A 12,832-nucleotide genomic window follows, 5' to 3' on the forward strand; every position below is an offset into this window, starting at 1 on the left:
CATGGCCAAACCGTGCATATGGGCGCGCCTCTCCTATTTTTAGATGGCAGTTTTTTCATGATGGCATCATTTCGTCGGGACGATGGGGAACTATACTTTCTGGGCCAGTCTTATTGTGGAGCCCTTCCAGTCTTCACCTATATCCCTTGATTAGTGTAAAGCTGCGAGCAGAGTTGCTTAGATTTATATCAAAGCATTTTCTCATGAAAAGATTAGTGAGATGCATTCCATTTGGAGCAATGTAGGCAAAATAGTTATTGTGAAAAGCCAAAACTTGCGCCTCCAGTTGGGAGATGGTTCAGATAACACAATGATTGTTCACTAAAACGTAATAAAATGGCAAACCGCACCAATGAGTGCCAAACCGTTTCAGAGCGGATCCATTCCAAGCGTTAGAATGTACCAGAATGTACTTGTCCAGTGTTCCCATTCGCCTATGAACTCTGAGTCATTTTACTTAGAATTTCATTCTTGCTGATTGTTCGGGATTTTTACCAAAGTCCACCTGTGGTAGGGCTTTGGAAGACTCACTATTGGGTACATGGCTCCAACTCTTGGGATTGGCCTGAACTATCAAAAAGGTTTTGTAGCTATTATCGAGCAGCCAGGCTTAGTCAAGGAGGGAGAAGGGCTATAGGTGAGTACACACACCTTTGAGCACACTTATAGTCAAGGAAACACTTGCTGTAGTTCTATAACAATATGTGTATGTATTATGTACACTAATGCAATGTTAAGTCAATATGCAATTTAGGTAAGTAGAAATAGTTCACACAGATATATACAGTAGATATTTGCTGTTGCAATACTCAATTCAATAACAGACTTTTAGAAGAATAACCGGTACGTAGTAAGAGTAGCTTTAGGTTAGCAAATTATATAATCAGCAACATTTACAGCAATACTGGTAGGTAAATCGCGTTGTGCAGCCTTAACTTTAGACGTCCAACTCTCTGTGGAATGGGTGTCTCAAAAGTGAGAAGGGGACACTGAGGGGACTAAGTGACAGTGGGCGGCAGAACAAAGGAAGGCAGACTGTCAAAGTTATAATTTCAGAGAAAATGCTTTTTAGTAGCAGGTAGGTAATAGATTTGGATTCAAAGGATTCAGGGGGGCTAGCTAGGCCACCTGAAGGATGTCCACCCCTAAAACGGATGTCCTGAGGCCTGAGAGGACATGGTTTGGTCGACCACCCCTACGTGACTGAAGCGGAGGCAAAGCAAACGGCAACAAAACAGTTCAGGTAAGTACCCAGGAGTAAGACAGCAACTTTTTCGAGGAAGAACAACAATGTCACTGGCGGGTCCCCAATGGAACACGACAGCAGCTCCGGTTCAGGTCTGGAGGAAGAACTTTTGGTGGGAGCGGACGGTCACACTCAGTCACAGTGATGCTCCGCAGACGATCTTCGGGCAGCTGTTTGTGGAGGCTCGACACATGTTTCGTAGCAGCAACGGTTGTAATCCGGCAGACTTCCTTCGTTCACGACTCAGCTGAGGGGCTTTCTACGATCGAGATGGAGTCTCTGTAGGCCCAGAGAGAAGCCCACAAGCTTGCAGCCGGAACTGCGCTTGACGAGATGATATGCACCACAGCAGTGCCGGAGGTCCCACGCTATTCGGAGATTGCAGGCCCGGAAGGTCTCAGCTTGTCATGGGATGGCTCTAGCTGTAGCTGGCCTAGAGACTGGTTAGGCCCACAAGTCCAAGGGAGGATGCCATCCGGTCTGGATCTTCCCTTTCGCACAGAAGGGCTGGACTGCATCGGTCACTGTCCGCCCTGGTGGTCACAGGAGGTGGCTGCAGGCATTCTTCTTCTTTCTCCTTCAGATTGGATCTTTCAGGGGTCTACACTGGTTTCTGCATCAAGACCCCTTGCCTTATATACCAGAACCCAGATAATCGGCGTGCATGCTACATTCAACTTAAGGCGGTGGCTGTCCCAAAGGGACAGCCAGGCACCCAGTCAGAGTTGGTTCCAAGCAGACATACTGGAGGACAAAGACCTGAGGCGTTTCGATGTTCTACCAGCTTCCTGGCCTCCCAGGCACACTGGTGCCTCTGGCAGGCTTCTCCATGGGAACTCAGTGAAGATCATAGACGGATCAGGAGCTCCCCCACCCAGGGTGGTAGAAGAAGGCTAAAAAAAAAGGACAAGTCAGTGTGAGATGGCGAAAAAGAAGACCAGCACCACCATTTTAGGTCAATGGTGACCCATTTGTCCCTTACTGCAGCTTTGAATACAGCCTGCAATGTACATTTCAGACAAATTGGTAGAGAACATACACCGTCACCAACCACTCGGATAAACTTGTCACTGTAACTAGAAAGTTAGAGGGGAAGTGAGAAAGGTGATACAAAGTGTCCCTTTCAGCACTCCATATAAGGTGTGCTGATCTCACAAAAGAAAAAGCATAGGTAGGATAAGAAGTATCCCCCCCGACCTGGTAACCTCATGTTGGCACAGGAAAATAAAAGAAAATCAAAGAGGGGAAGCACTGCACAGAAGTTGCCTGGTGCTGCAATAGTAAAATACAGATGCTACAAAACATGGAAAAAAGCATAACTCCATTACAAAGTACCTAAAAGAGGTTGAAAGGGTTCCGTACGGTTATAGTAAAAGACGGAGTGAGTATGGAAAAAGGTTCCCACGCACTCAAGAGAATTAAACCAAAAATCCAGTAGTACAGCAAAGAGGTTGGTGGGGGGGAGGGGATCATAAAGTGGGAAGAATTACTTTCAAAAACGAAATTCTACCTAACACACACCCCTCCCAGAGTAAGGGACAGGACGATTAGATCCACTTCTGGAGGGGTCCATCAGCATTCTTCTGTTTTCACATTTCCCTATTTTCTGCCTCTGCACTCTATAGGACCTACAACTCTATTTTGACATTTTCTTTTAGAGCGGGGTGTTTCTCAACAGATCCTCATAGGTTCTACTTTCTTTTGTATTTATACTGGCTTTTACCACAGGGCTCTCAGTAGAGGGTCCAAATAATCCAGAGTGGTCTCCAAGAAGACACTGTTAGGAGCAGGTTGGGTCCCAGGCCTCTGGGTAAGAGGTCTAAGGGAATAACTAATTCTATTCTTCCTCTTCCTCTAGGGTTTGGTCAGCTTTTCAGGCCTAGAGCTTTCCCTTTGGACACTCTGATCCATGGAAGGTAGAGAAGGCCAACCTCACAGCTCCAGTCACTAGAGTGGTACCTCTACAGATTTCCTTAGGACAAATTAGTAAGGACTCCCTAGCTAGTTTAGTTGACTTCAGGGGTCTATTTACTAGAGCATCTGGGCCAAAGAAAGTACTGTGTAAAACAGTCAAACTGGCTGTACTATCTTCATGATTTTATCTATCCCTCTGCGAGAAATATACTGGGAGTTATAGGACGAATTCCCTACTTTATTTTGTTTTTGTGTTTTTTCTGGGTGTCTGTCCCCAGAGGTCCTCCTTCTACCATCTTGCTTGGCAGGTCATGGGGGTCTGTAGGAGTCAATTTCTCCAGACAAGTTGCAATCTCCTCCACCTCTGTCTCACTAGTAGGTGGGTCTTCTGGGGACTCTTTCTGGGGATTATTTCACCTCAGCCTTAGCTGAAGGTAGGGTCATGAGAATGACCGATTTTTGGACCTATGAAGGCCGCTTGGAGTAAGACACAGACAACATATTCTGAATTAACAATACAACTTTATTAACTTAAAAATCAGGATGAAAAAAGGCCCACCTTGCCCTATACTATGGTGGGATTTCCCTACCAAAACAAAACTAAGGAAAGTCAAAGAGTTGAATTTAGGAATCTGTCTGTGTCCAAAACCTATACTTGCTCTCACAACTAATCTATACAATGTGTAGGGATGTCAGCAACCAACACAATATTGTTCATCACAATGTTTGGAACTCTGTCCAGCGCGCAGCTTTCCTTCAGCCTCTTTCCCCAAGTATAAAGTGTTGTAGTGTGCTTGTCAGTGTATGTGTGTTAAGGATGAGCTGAGCAAATGTTGGTGTGTGAATGTCATGTAAAGGTTCCACGCTGAATCAGTTGGGAGTAGTCAGCCTGGGTGATGGGACCCAGTGGTCTTCCTATGTACCACCTTTTAGAGGTTGACAATAAAGTCCATGTGAAGAACCCATCTTAAGTGTCAAGAAGGTCACTTTACAACAGTTCCAACAAATGTTGTCTTAAGTTCAGGATGATTTTCACTTAACTGATACTCAGGGTTCCCTTCCCCAAGTTCATAAACACCGTTCCAAACACTAAATATCTTGAGATTTCGTCCTCATGTCAATAAGTAGATTAAACCTCAGGGTTCCCTTCACCAAGATTCACTTTCAGTGTTATAATGGTATTTTTCAGTTTTCTTAAAGTTCTGCACCACACTTTCACCCTCTGTGCATGCTAGGTCTTTGTACAAAAGTGTCTTGACTGAAAGTTGCAGTTCATTCATATTTCCAAGTATATTTTATTATTTTCAATTTCCCCCACTGTTTAATATACTTTTAGTTGGTTCACTTGGTAACATTATTTTCCAAGTTCCGTTAACCTTGGAGTTCCATATATATTAGGTTCACTTGTATTGTTAAAGTTTTATTTGCTCTAAAGTTCAATGTGCATTGGTTTCTTTAGCTCAAAGTGTATGGACTTGTAGATTCAGCATATATGAATTTTAGTTGTAGTTAAAGTTGCATTTCACTTTTGAGCTTCATACATGGGAATCTTAACTTCAATCATTTGTACTTTTCATATGTAACAGTTCTGTTTATTAAGTTTTCTTTCAGTTTGGTATTCAATGAGTATGGAGATATGTTTAAGCTTTTCATTCAGTTTGGAATTCATTCTGTTCATCTCGTTGTTATATATCTTTATAGATTGCCTTTATAATGTACCCAGCACTCTGAGACTTTCGAAAACGTGCCTTCATGTACACGCGACCACTTTGTTACAAAGTATTCTTAATTGCTCAATAGTTAATGAGGATTCTGATAGTAGACCTTCAAAAACATGTTTTATCATGCATGCGACCACTTCGATACAAAGTAATACTCTGTGTAAGTTCAAAAATGTGCATACCGGGTTTCCTCTCTCATAGAAACTCACTGGTTGCTTCTATGGAAGTTCCCACAGCGCAGAAATATTTCCTGTTGTAACACTCAATTCAATAACAGGCTTTTAGAAGATGAACAGGCAAGTAGTAAGAGTAACTTTAGGTTAGCAAATTATATCATCAACTAACATTTACTGGAAAGAGCAATACTGGTAAGTAAATAACTTTGTGTAAGCCTTAACTTTAGAAGGCCAACCCTATCTGGGTAAGGAGTGTCTCAAAAGTCGGAAGGGGACACTAGGGGAACAGTGATCTGTGGGCAGCAGAACAAAGGATGGCAGACACTGTCAAAGTTATAAGTTCACAGAAGAAGCTCTTTAGTAGCCGGTTTGTAATGGAATTTGATTCAAAAGATTCAGGGGGCGTAGGTAGGCCACCTGAAGGATTTCAACCCCTGTGACGGATGTCCTGACGCCTGGGAAACCACAGTTGGGTTGGTCACTCCAACGTGACTCAAGAAGCTCAGGGGGAGTGAACAGCAACACAACAGCCGCCCAGGTAAGTACCCAGGGGTGAGACAGTACCTTTTTCAATGAGGAACAATGATGTCACTGGCGTGTTTCCAATGTAAGACGACAGCAGCTCCGGGTTCGGGTCTCTGGCCTTGGCATCTGGAAGAAGTTTTGGCAGGAGCAGATGGTCTGACTCTGTCACAGAGATGGCCAGCAGCCTATCTTTGCGGCACTAGGTTGTGGAGGCTTGACACAGGCAGTAGCGGCGGTTGTCACCCGGCAAACTTCCTTCTTTCTCTCAGTCCACGACTCAGTTGAGGCGACTTAAACAATTGGGATGTTGTCTCTGTAGGCCCAGACAGATGCCCCCAAGTTTGCAGCCGGAACACCGCTTGACTAGACGATTCATCGCAGCAGTGGCAGAGGTCCCAGGGTATTGTGAGATTGCAGACCCGGAAGGTCTTAGTTCGTCGTGGGATGGCTGAAACTGTAGCAGGTCTTGAGACTGGTTAGGCCCACCAGTCCAAGGGAGTAAGTCGTGCGGTCTGGATCTTCCCTGTCGCACAGAGGAGAGGGCTGTAGCTGCAGGAGTCACTTAGTCTGCTCTGGCGGTCGCTGGAGGTGGCTGCAGGCATCCTTCTCCCTTCTTTGGAATGGATCTTCCACTGGTCGACTCTGGCTTCTGCTTCAAGTCCCTCACCTTATATGAAGAAACCCAGCCAATCGGCATGCATGCTACATTCAAACTTTGGAGGCCCCCAGTCAGAATTGGTTCCAAGCAGACATACTGGAGGACAAAGACCTGAGGAGTTTGTGTCCTCCCATCTTCCTTTCCTCCCAGGCACACTGGTGCCTCCGGGCGGGCTTCTCTATGTGGAACCCCAGCAAAGACAAAGACCGATCAGGATCTCACCCACTCAAGGGGCAGGGGGGCGCAGAAGGCTCAATAAAGGACAAGTCGTCGTGAGTTGTCGAAAAAAGAAGACTGGCACCATTTTAGGTAAATGGTGACCCATGTGTCCCTTACCACAGCTGTGAATACAGCCTGCAATGCAAGTTTCACAAAAATTGGTAGAAAACATCCACTGTCACCAACCACTCGGATAAACTTGTCACTGTAACTAGAAAGTTACAGGAGATGTGAGAAAGGGGATACAAAGTCTCCCTTCAGCACTCCACATAAGGTGGGGTGTGCTGATATCACAAAAGAAAAGCATAGGTAGGATATAATGTATCCCCCTATCCTGGTAACATCATGTTAGCACAAGAAAATAAGATGATCAAAGAGGGACTCTCAAGGAGCTTCCAGCAGCACTGCACAGAAGGTGCTGCGTGCTGCAGTAGTACAACACAGATGCCACAAAACATGGCGGAAAGCATAACTTCATTTAGAAAGTGCATAAAAGAGGTAAAAAGGGTTCCCAAGGTTAGAATAAAAGACTGAGTGATAAAAGGTTCCCTCTCACTTAGGAGAATTAGACCAAACATCCAATAGTCCAGCAAAAAGGCTGGGGACTCTCTAAGTGGGACGAATTACTCTCAAAAAGGAAATTCTACGGAACATTGATGGAGATCTATAACTTTCACTGATATTGCATTGCAAGGATCAAATAAGTGTTTTAAGTCTTCTTTATTTCCTCTTGAAGGTTCAAGGGCCACGAGGTGTGGTACCGTGCAGACAAGAAAGGGAAATTCAGCTATGAATTTGTGAAACACAAAGATGTGCCAGTGGAAGCTGTGGATTTAAGTGGCTCTCTGGTGAACTACGATGGTTTGGAAAACATAGGTGAGGACTCAGTAAAGTATTATTTTAATTCTTCATAACAAAAGGAGTCCATGCTGTAAATAAATGAATTGTTTGATGGGAAGATACTGATTGTAGAGTGTTTGTCCTTGATGATGTATTTCAGTTGTACACTGTGCTTACAAGCTGTTGTCTCCATACAGGTTTTATTGTATTGTATTGTATTGTTTATTAATTTGTATAGCGCTCCGGGCCATTAGGCAACTGGGCGCTTGTGAAGTCTTGGGTTACATTTACATATGTATCTTACTTTTTCTTATATATAATACATTTACCATCAGGATTGCATATACATATATAATTTAAATTTACCATCAAGGTAACAGTTACAGGTGCATATAAATAGTTTACATTTACAATTGTCAGTAGCATACAGGATAAGCAAAGGTATATAGAGAGAAGTTAACAAGGGTGTTAATCTTAACACAAGTGTCTTAGTAGGTGGGAGCTGGCCAATTCAGGGTGATGCGTCAGCAATCGTTGGTGTGTAGCCATCGTTTAGCATTGGTTTTGAAGGAGTGGAAGGAAGAAGTGGCTCTTAGGGAATCCGGGATAGAGTTCCAAAGGTGAGCTGCGAGTACAGGGAAACTAGAGCCTCCGGTTCTTTTCAGGTTGAAGTTGGGGATTCTGATACTATTGGTTTGAGCCTTTCTGATGGGGCGTTCGGATGTGTATTTAGTGAATTTCTCTGTGAGGTATGCAGGTGCTTTGTTATTGAGACAGTTGTGCGTAATGTTCAGAGTTTTGAGTTTGATTCTGTCATTGATGGCTAGCCAGTTGACGGCTCTTCTTTGGTCAGAAATGTGCTGTCCTTTGGGGATGCCTAGTGCTGTTCTAAGGACGTTATTTTGCAGAGTTTGAAGTTTGAAGTTTATTGGAGTTGTGTTTACTAGTGCCTAGATAAAGTGCATTGCTGTAGTCTAGTTTAGATAGGATAAGGGCCCTTGCTATAGTGATACAGTGGACAGAAATGGCCCAAATTCCCTTTTTTCCACATGCCATGGAGCGATGATCTTTATGTAGGCGGGAAGCAGCATATATTTTAGGGGTTTCGAGTATACATACATACATACATCCATGCAGTGGTGTTTTATAAGATAACAACTGATTTCCCATGGTGATCAAGGAGTGTTATGTGAAAAATTCCATGTTTGGGTTTCATTTTGCTAACTTTGAATCCCCTGAACTTGTTGCTGGCTTTCCAGGTTTTTAGCTTTATTGTTCTGTACCAGGCACTTCCAATGAAGTTCTCCTGCAGTTGCTACTCCGTTTTGGTGTACTGCGCATATTGGCTCTTTAGGCTACTCTGTGACCCAGAAGTGGAGTAGAATGGTGGCAGCTATATATTTTGTTTTATCTCAATAGGATGCCTCCGGGGCAACGGGCTCACCTTGGAAGCAAGACGACACGGAGCAACACAGGTTCGATTCCCGGTCCGCGCTTAGAAACCTCTGGGTATTAAGCACGTTATAAATAGCCTATCATATTGTACACCATGAAGAAGCATGTTTAGTGCATTAGTAGTCATATTTTGGCCCTTTGGCTGCTCAGGTATTCTCAGTCATACACCCAGAGATTTTGTTTGTGGTCTTTTGTTGTCTTTGTTGTCCATGAGGAACGGCCAAAATGGACTTTCTGGATACGTAGGCTCTTTGCTACAAAGAGCACACAAAGGCTTCTCATTTAGCATGGCATACATTTTAAACTGGATTTCAGTCTTCCATACACCTACACATCTGTGTGGTTGTGCCTAGGCGTATGGAGTTTGGGTGGTTAATCCTAACTGGATGCCCTCCAAACATCTTAAAGGTGCGCAGTTGTGGATTGGTGGGCAGTTACTTACCCCTGCCCCGGTATGTGCATTTATTGTAAAATCCTGTCCCATTTTAGCGGTTTTCTGGGAATATGTGTTTCTGTAGACCTCTAACTATTTTCTTCAATTTGTTTTTACCACAGAAAACAGTAGATGGTGGGGCGACAGGTGGGGAGGAAGTGGGTGGGAGGGTCGCCCCTTATATTCACTGGTAAGGAAATCAATGTTTTTTTGACCACTTAAACTTTGATGAAAACACAAAGCTTACATGGGAGCTTGCTGGAGAAATGTCCTGGTTGGAGGTTGTCTCTGCTGTACTTGATGGGTCTTGTCCCTTTGTTGCTACCTCTTTGCCTCACCATGCTGGAACAATCATTCAGCAAGCTCTTCTTATGCTTACTTCTAGCACTGCATGCCGGAAACTCCATGATTGCGGTATTTCATGCATCCTGGAACCTTTCCTGTCCTCGTAGCATTGGGTGGACCTCCCACCCCTGCTGCCTGGAGTGGCTTCCTGCATCATTATCCTATTTCTGATCTGTCGTGGACATAGATCTCCTCATGCCATGTGCTCTCCATTGTGGAAATGTTCCTGCTGTCTTGGCTGATCCCTTGTTCCCTTGTGAGCCGCCTGTGACCTGGGCTGCCTGTGACCTAATTGCTAGGCCGCCTCTGTACTCCTTTGTTGCTGGGTGTGCTGCTACATGGCGTCATCTGCATAGTGTTCTTCAAACTTGGAATACCATGGCTCTGGCACCTCTTGCTACTCTACTCCTACTGATTGGAGACCCCAACTGTTGGGGATCCAATCCCACCTATGCATCCCCTGCACTGTTTCTGCTAGTCCTTGAGTCACTGTCCCCAAGACCGCTGAACCACATTCTGTCACTGGTATTGTTCTCCCAGTCCCCTGTGCTCCGGTGTGCCTTCTCTGCACTTGTGATCTGTTAGTCACATCCATTTGAACAACTTTGTGGAGCTCAAAAAACTCCTTAAACGTGACATTCATGCTGACTTACTTCTAGTTTGCCTTTGTAGTATTTGTGTGTCTGTTCCCTTGGGATATATGACAAAGTCCCCTACCTGACTCTGGGTACTTTCAGGGGGTGACTAAGGGTGCTTTGTGTCTTCCCAAGCAAGGGGATGATGGGCCAGGTGTGCTGTGGTCAGGATCCTCTTTTTACACTCCCTTGGCCCACGTCATGTGTCATGGGACAGTCTCCAGGACAACCTTATTCCAGATGCTGTCCCTATAAGGGTATCTAGGAATGACAGTCGCACTGAACTGACAGGGCCTGCACTCTCAGCTCCCCTTTCGAGGGTCCAAGAATTTTATAGAGGGAGAGAAAGAGAAATCAGAAGTGGGACAGAAAACTCGACATGCAGTCATCCAGCCACTCTCTTACTGTTAAGGACAGATAGGCTAAGGGGTTCACCCCTGAGGGGCAGGCCTGAGTGTACCAACCAGAGAGGGGGCTGATCAAAATGAGATGGCGTTGCCAGCACCGAGTCCCACATCGCAACCGCATGTCATCCTCAAGGTTTGGGTCTACCAACTGCCTGAAGTTACACACCGAGTCCCGTGGCAAGCCAGAGAACTGAGACAAACCAGAGGACATATTGGAACGTGGAGCTTTATTTAAATGAAGGGAAATGCCTATCCTATGCCCACCAATTATGGTGATGAGGTTGTTCCCTACACTAAAAAGCAAAGAAAATGTTTAAAAAACGAGTGCTCGTCCGTACATCTTACAAAGGTTCTATCATCTGTCTCAAACCTGATCTGTCCTATATTCTCCCTACCATTAATGTTCTAAATAACAGAAACTCTGTTCACTAATTTAGGTGCTAGGTGTCTGGTCCTTGACCCCCACCCAATAGTCTCTGCTTCTCTTCAGGCACCGGCCTGCTCAATAGTTTGTCTCCCTCACAAAGTTCTGTTTCCTCTATGAAAATGTATTGTTTCAGTTTCTTGAGTTCTTCAGCTCGATATAAGCTATCTGGCCTGCCAGTCCTTATCATTCTGGGTTTGGATTCCATCTTTTGTAAAATATTCTCTATTCTAGCCTCCTGTGGGACTCGCGGTCCTACAGGCCGTGTGATATCTGTTGTGTTCACCTTTCTTCAGGGTAATTTTAATTTCTACTTATCGTGGGTTACTCCGCCTTCTAGAGTTTATGGTTCTTAGGTTCTTTCCACCTTTTCATTCGGTATTCTATAATTTTGTGCCTTTAGGGCTATTTGGCCCTCCAGACCTGCTGATTCTTTGTTGTAGTTTACCCTCCTCTGGCATAATTTCTGGTTCAACCCTTTTTGGGTCGTTCAGACCTCTAGGCTTTATACTTCTTGGGTTTGGGTTACCCTTTCATTCAGTGTTCTCTAGCTTCACCTCCCTTGGGATATGCAGCCATCCAGGCTTTCTTGTTCTTGGGCACAGTTCACCCCTTTGTCAGGTTTTCCCAAGGTCTGGCTTTTCAGGGCTTCCCTCACTGCCTTCCTCCCGCTTCTCTCCCTCAGCCGCATAACTGCTCTCCTGCACTGTGGCTCGAATGGGGCGGCAGCTTCCTCCTGTGTCTCCCTACCACGGCTCCTTCGTCCTCGCGGCCGGGTCCTCTGCATTGCATCTTCCTGCCTTTGCTCAGCGGGACTTCAGCATTGGAATAGCTGGATGCTGGTGTGCAGCTGCAGCGGGACTCAGCTTACCCCTCCGTGTGTCACCTCCGTGTCCCCCAGGCTCTCCATCCACCTGGGACCAGCTGAGTACCGCAGGTTTAGGATTTTCTCTGCCCACCATATTCGGTGTGTGGTCCTGCCTCCAGGTCCCTCGTTGAAGGGTGGCATCCCTTCCGACAGGGGTTGCCTGGTTTTAGGCGGGTTCTCGCTCCCTTTCTCTGTGTTGGCTTCCTTATTGTCCCCCCACACCCTGGAACAAGTGAGAGTAGACCATTGGTTCCATTAGTCAGGTAAAGAAGCCAATAATATTGGGTCAGAGTCCAAGCCATAAGTCTTTAAAGGGCCCTGTGTGTTTTGACACTGTTCTGTTCCTATATAGCCCATTAATGTTTGGGACTCTGAATACAAGTAGGATGTAGTACCCGCTTGACTACTTGTCCTTGTCTCCTAAGCGGAGGGGGTCACCCCCTAGTGCCATGTGTCCCTGGGAGTCTGTTGCATAGCAAGCTCACCTCCCTAGTCCCAAAGGGGGTGGCTCCCCCTTGGGGATTGTTGGAATGGATTTCTAGACTCTGGCCTGATAGACAGGTGCTTAGGAGGCCACCCTTGTTAGATGAACAGGGGGCACGTCTGGGAAGATAGCCAGACCAATTCACAGTACCTTGGAGAGCAGTCAAGGCTGGGTCTCGGAAGAAGCGAGGGTGATCAGAGGACACACAGTGAAACAACAAGAATTACTATTAGACAGAAGTATACCAAAATATACTATTTATTAGGGACCCAAGAATCAACACAAATGAATAAAGAAAAGCACTAGTAGAATACCACACAAGCAACACACTATGTAAAATATATACATTCATTGGAGTCCATGCGATAAAGTTAATAACTCCACCAATGCCTGTAAGGGAAAAGGGTGAATAACCTTTAGAGCACAGACCAGCTTGGTATCCAGTGGTTATACCTAATAAATAGAGAATGACATTTTAACAA

General features: G+C 45.2%; 1 protein-coding gene across 2 annotated transcripts in view; it reads left to right on the forward strand.

The window, feature by feature from the left end:
• DMAC2 (distal membrane arm assembly component 2) overlaps positions 1-12,832 on the forward strand; it is a 326,013-nt gene that overhangs the window by 183,525 nt on the left and 129,656 nt on the right. For both annotated transcript variants that reach the window (XM_069644383.1, XM_069644382.1), the window contains exon 4: positions 7,196-7,335. In XM_069644383.1, the coding sequence (XP_069500484.1) occupies positions 7,196-7,335 (140 nt within the window). The remainder of the gene's footprint in view (positions 1-7,195; positions 7,336-12,832) is intronic.

Source organism: Ambystoma mexicanum, chromosome 2p, assembly GCF_040938575.1.
Source record: "Ambystoma mexicanum isolate Mex_15411 chromosome 2p, UKY_AmexF1_1, whole genome shotgun sequence".
Taxonomy (NCBI): domain Eukaryota; kingdom Metazoa; phylum Chordata; class Amphibia; order Caudata; family Ambystomatidae; genus Ambystoma; species Ambystoma mexicanum.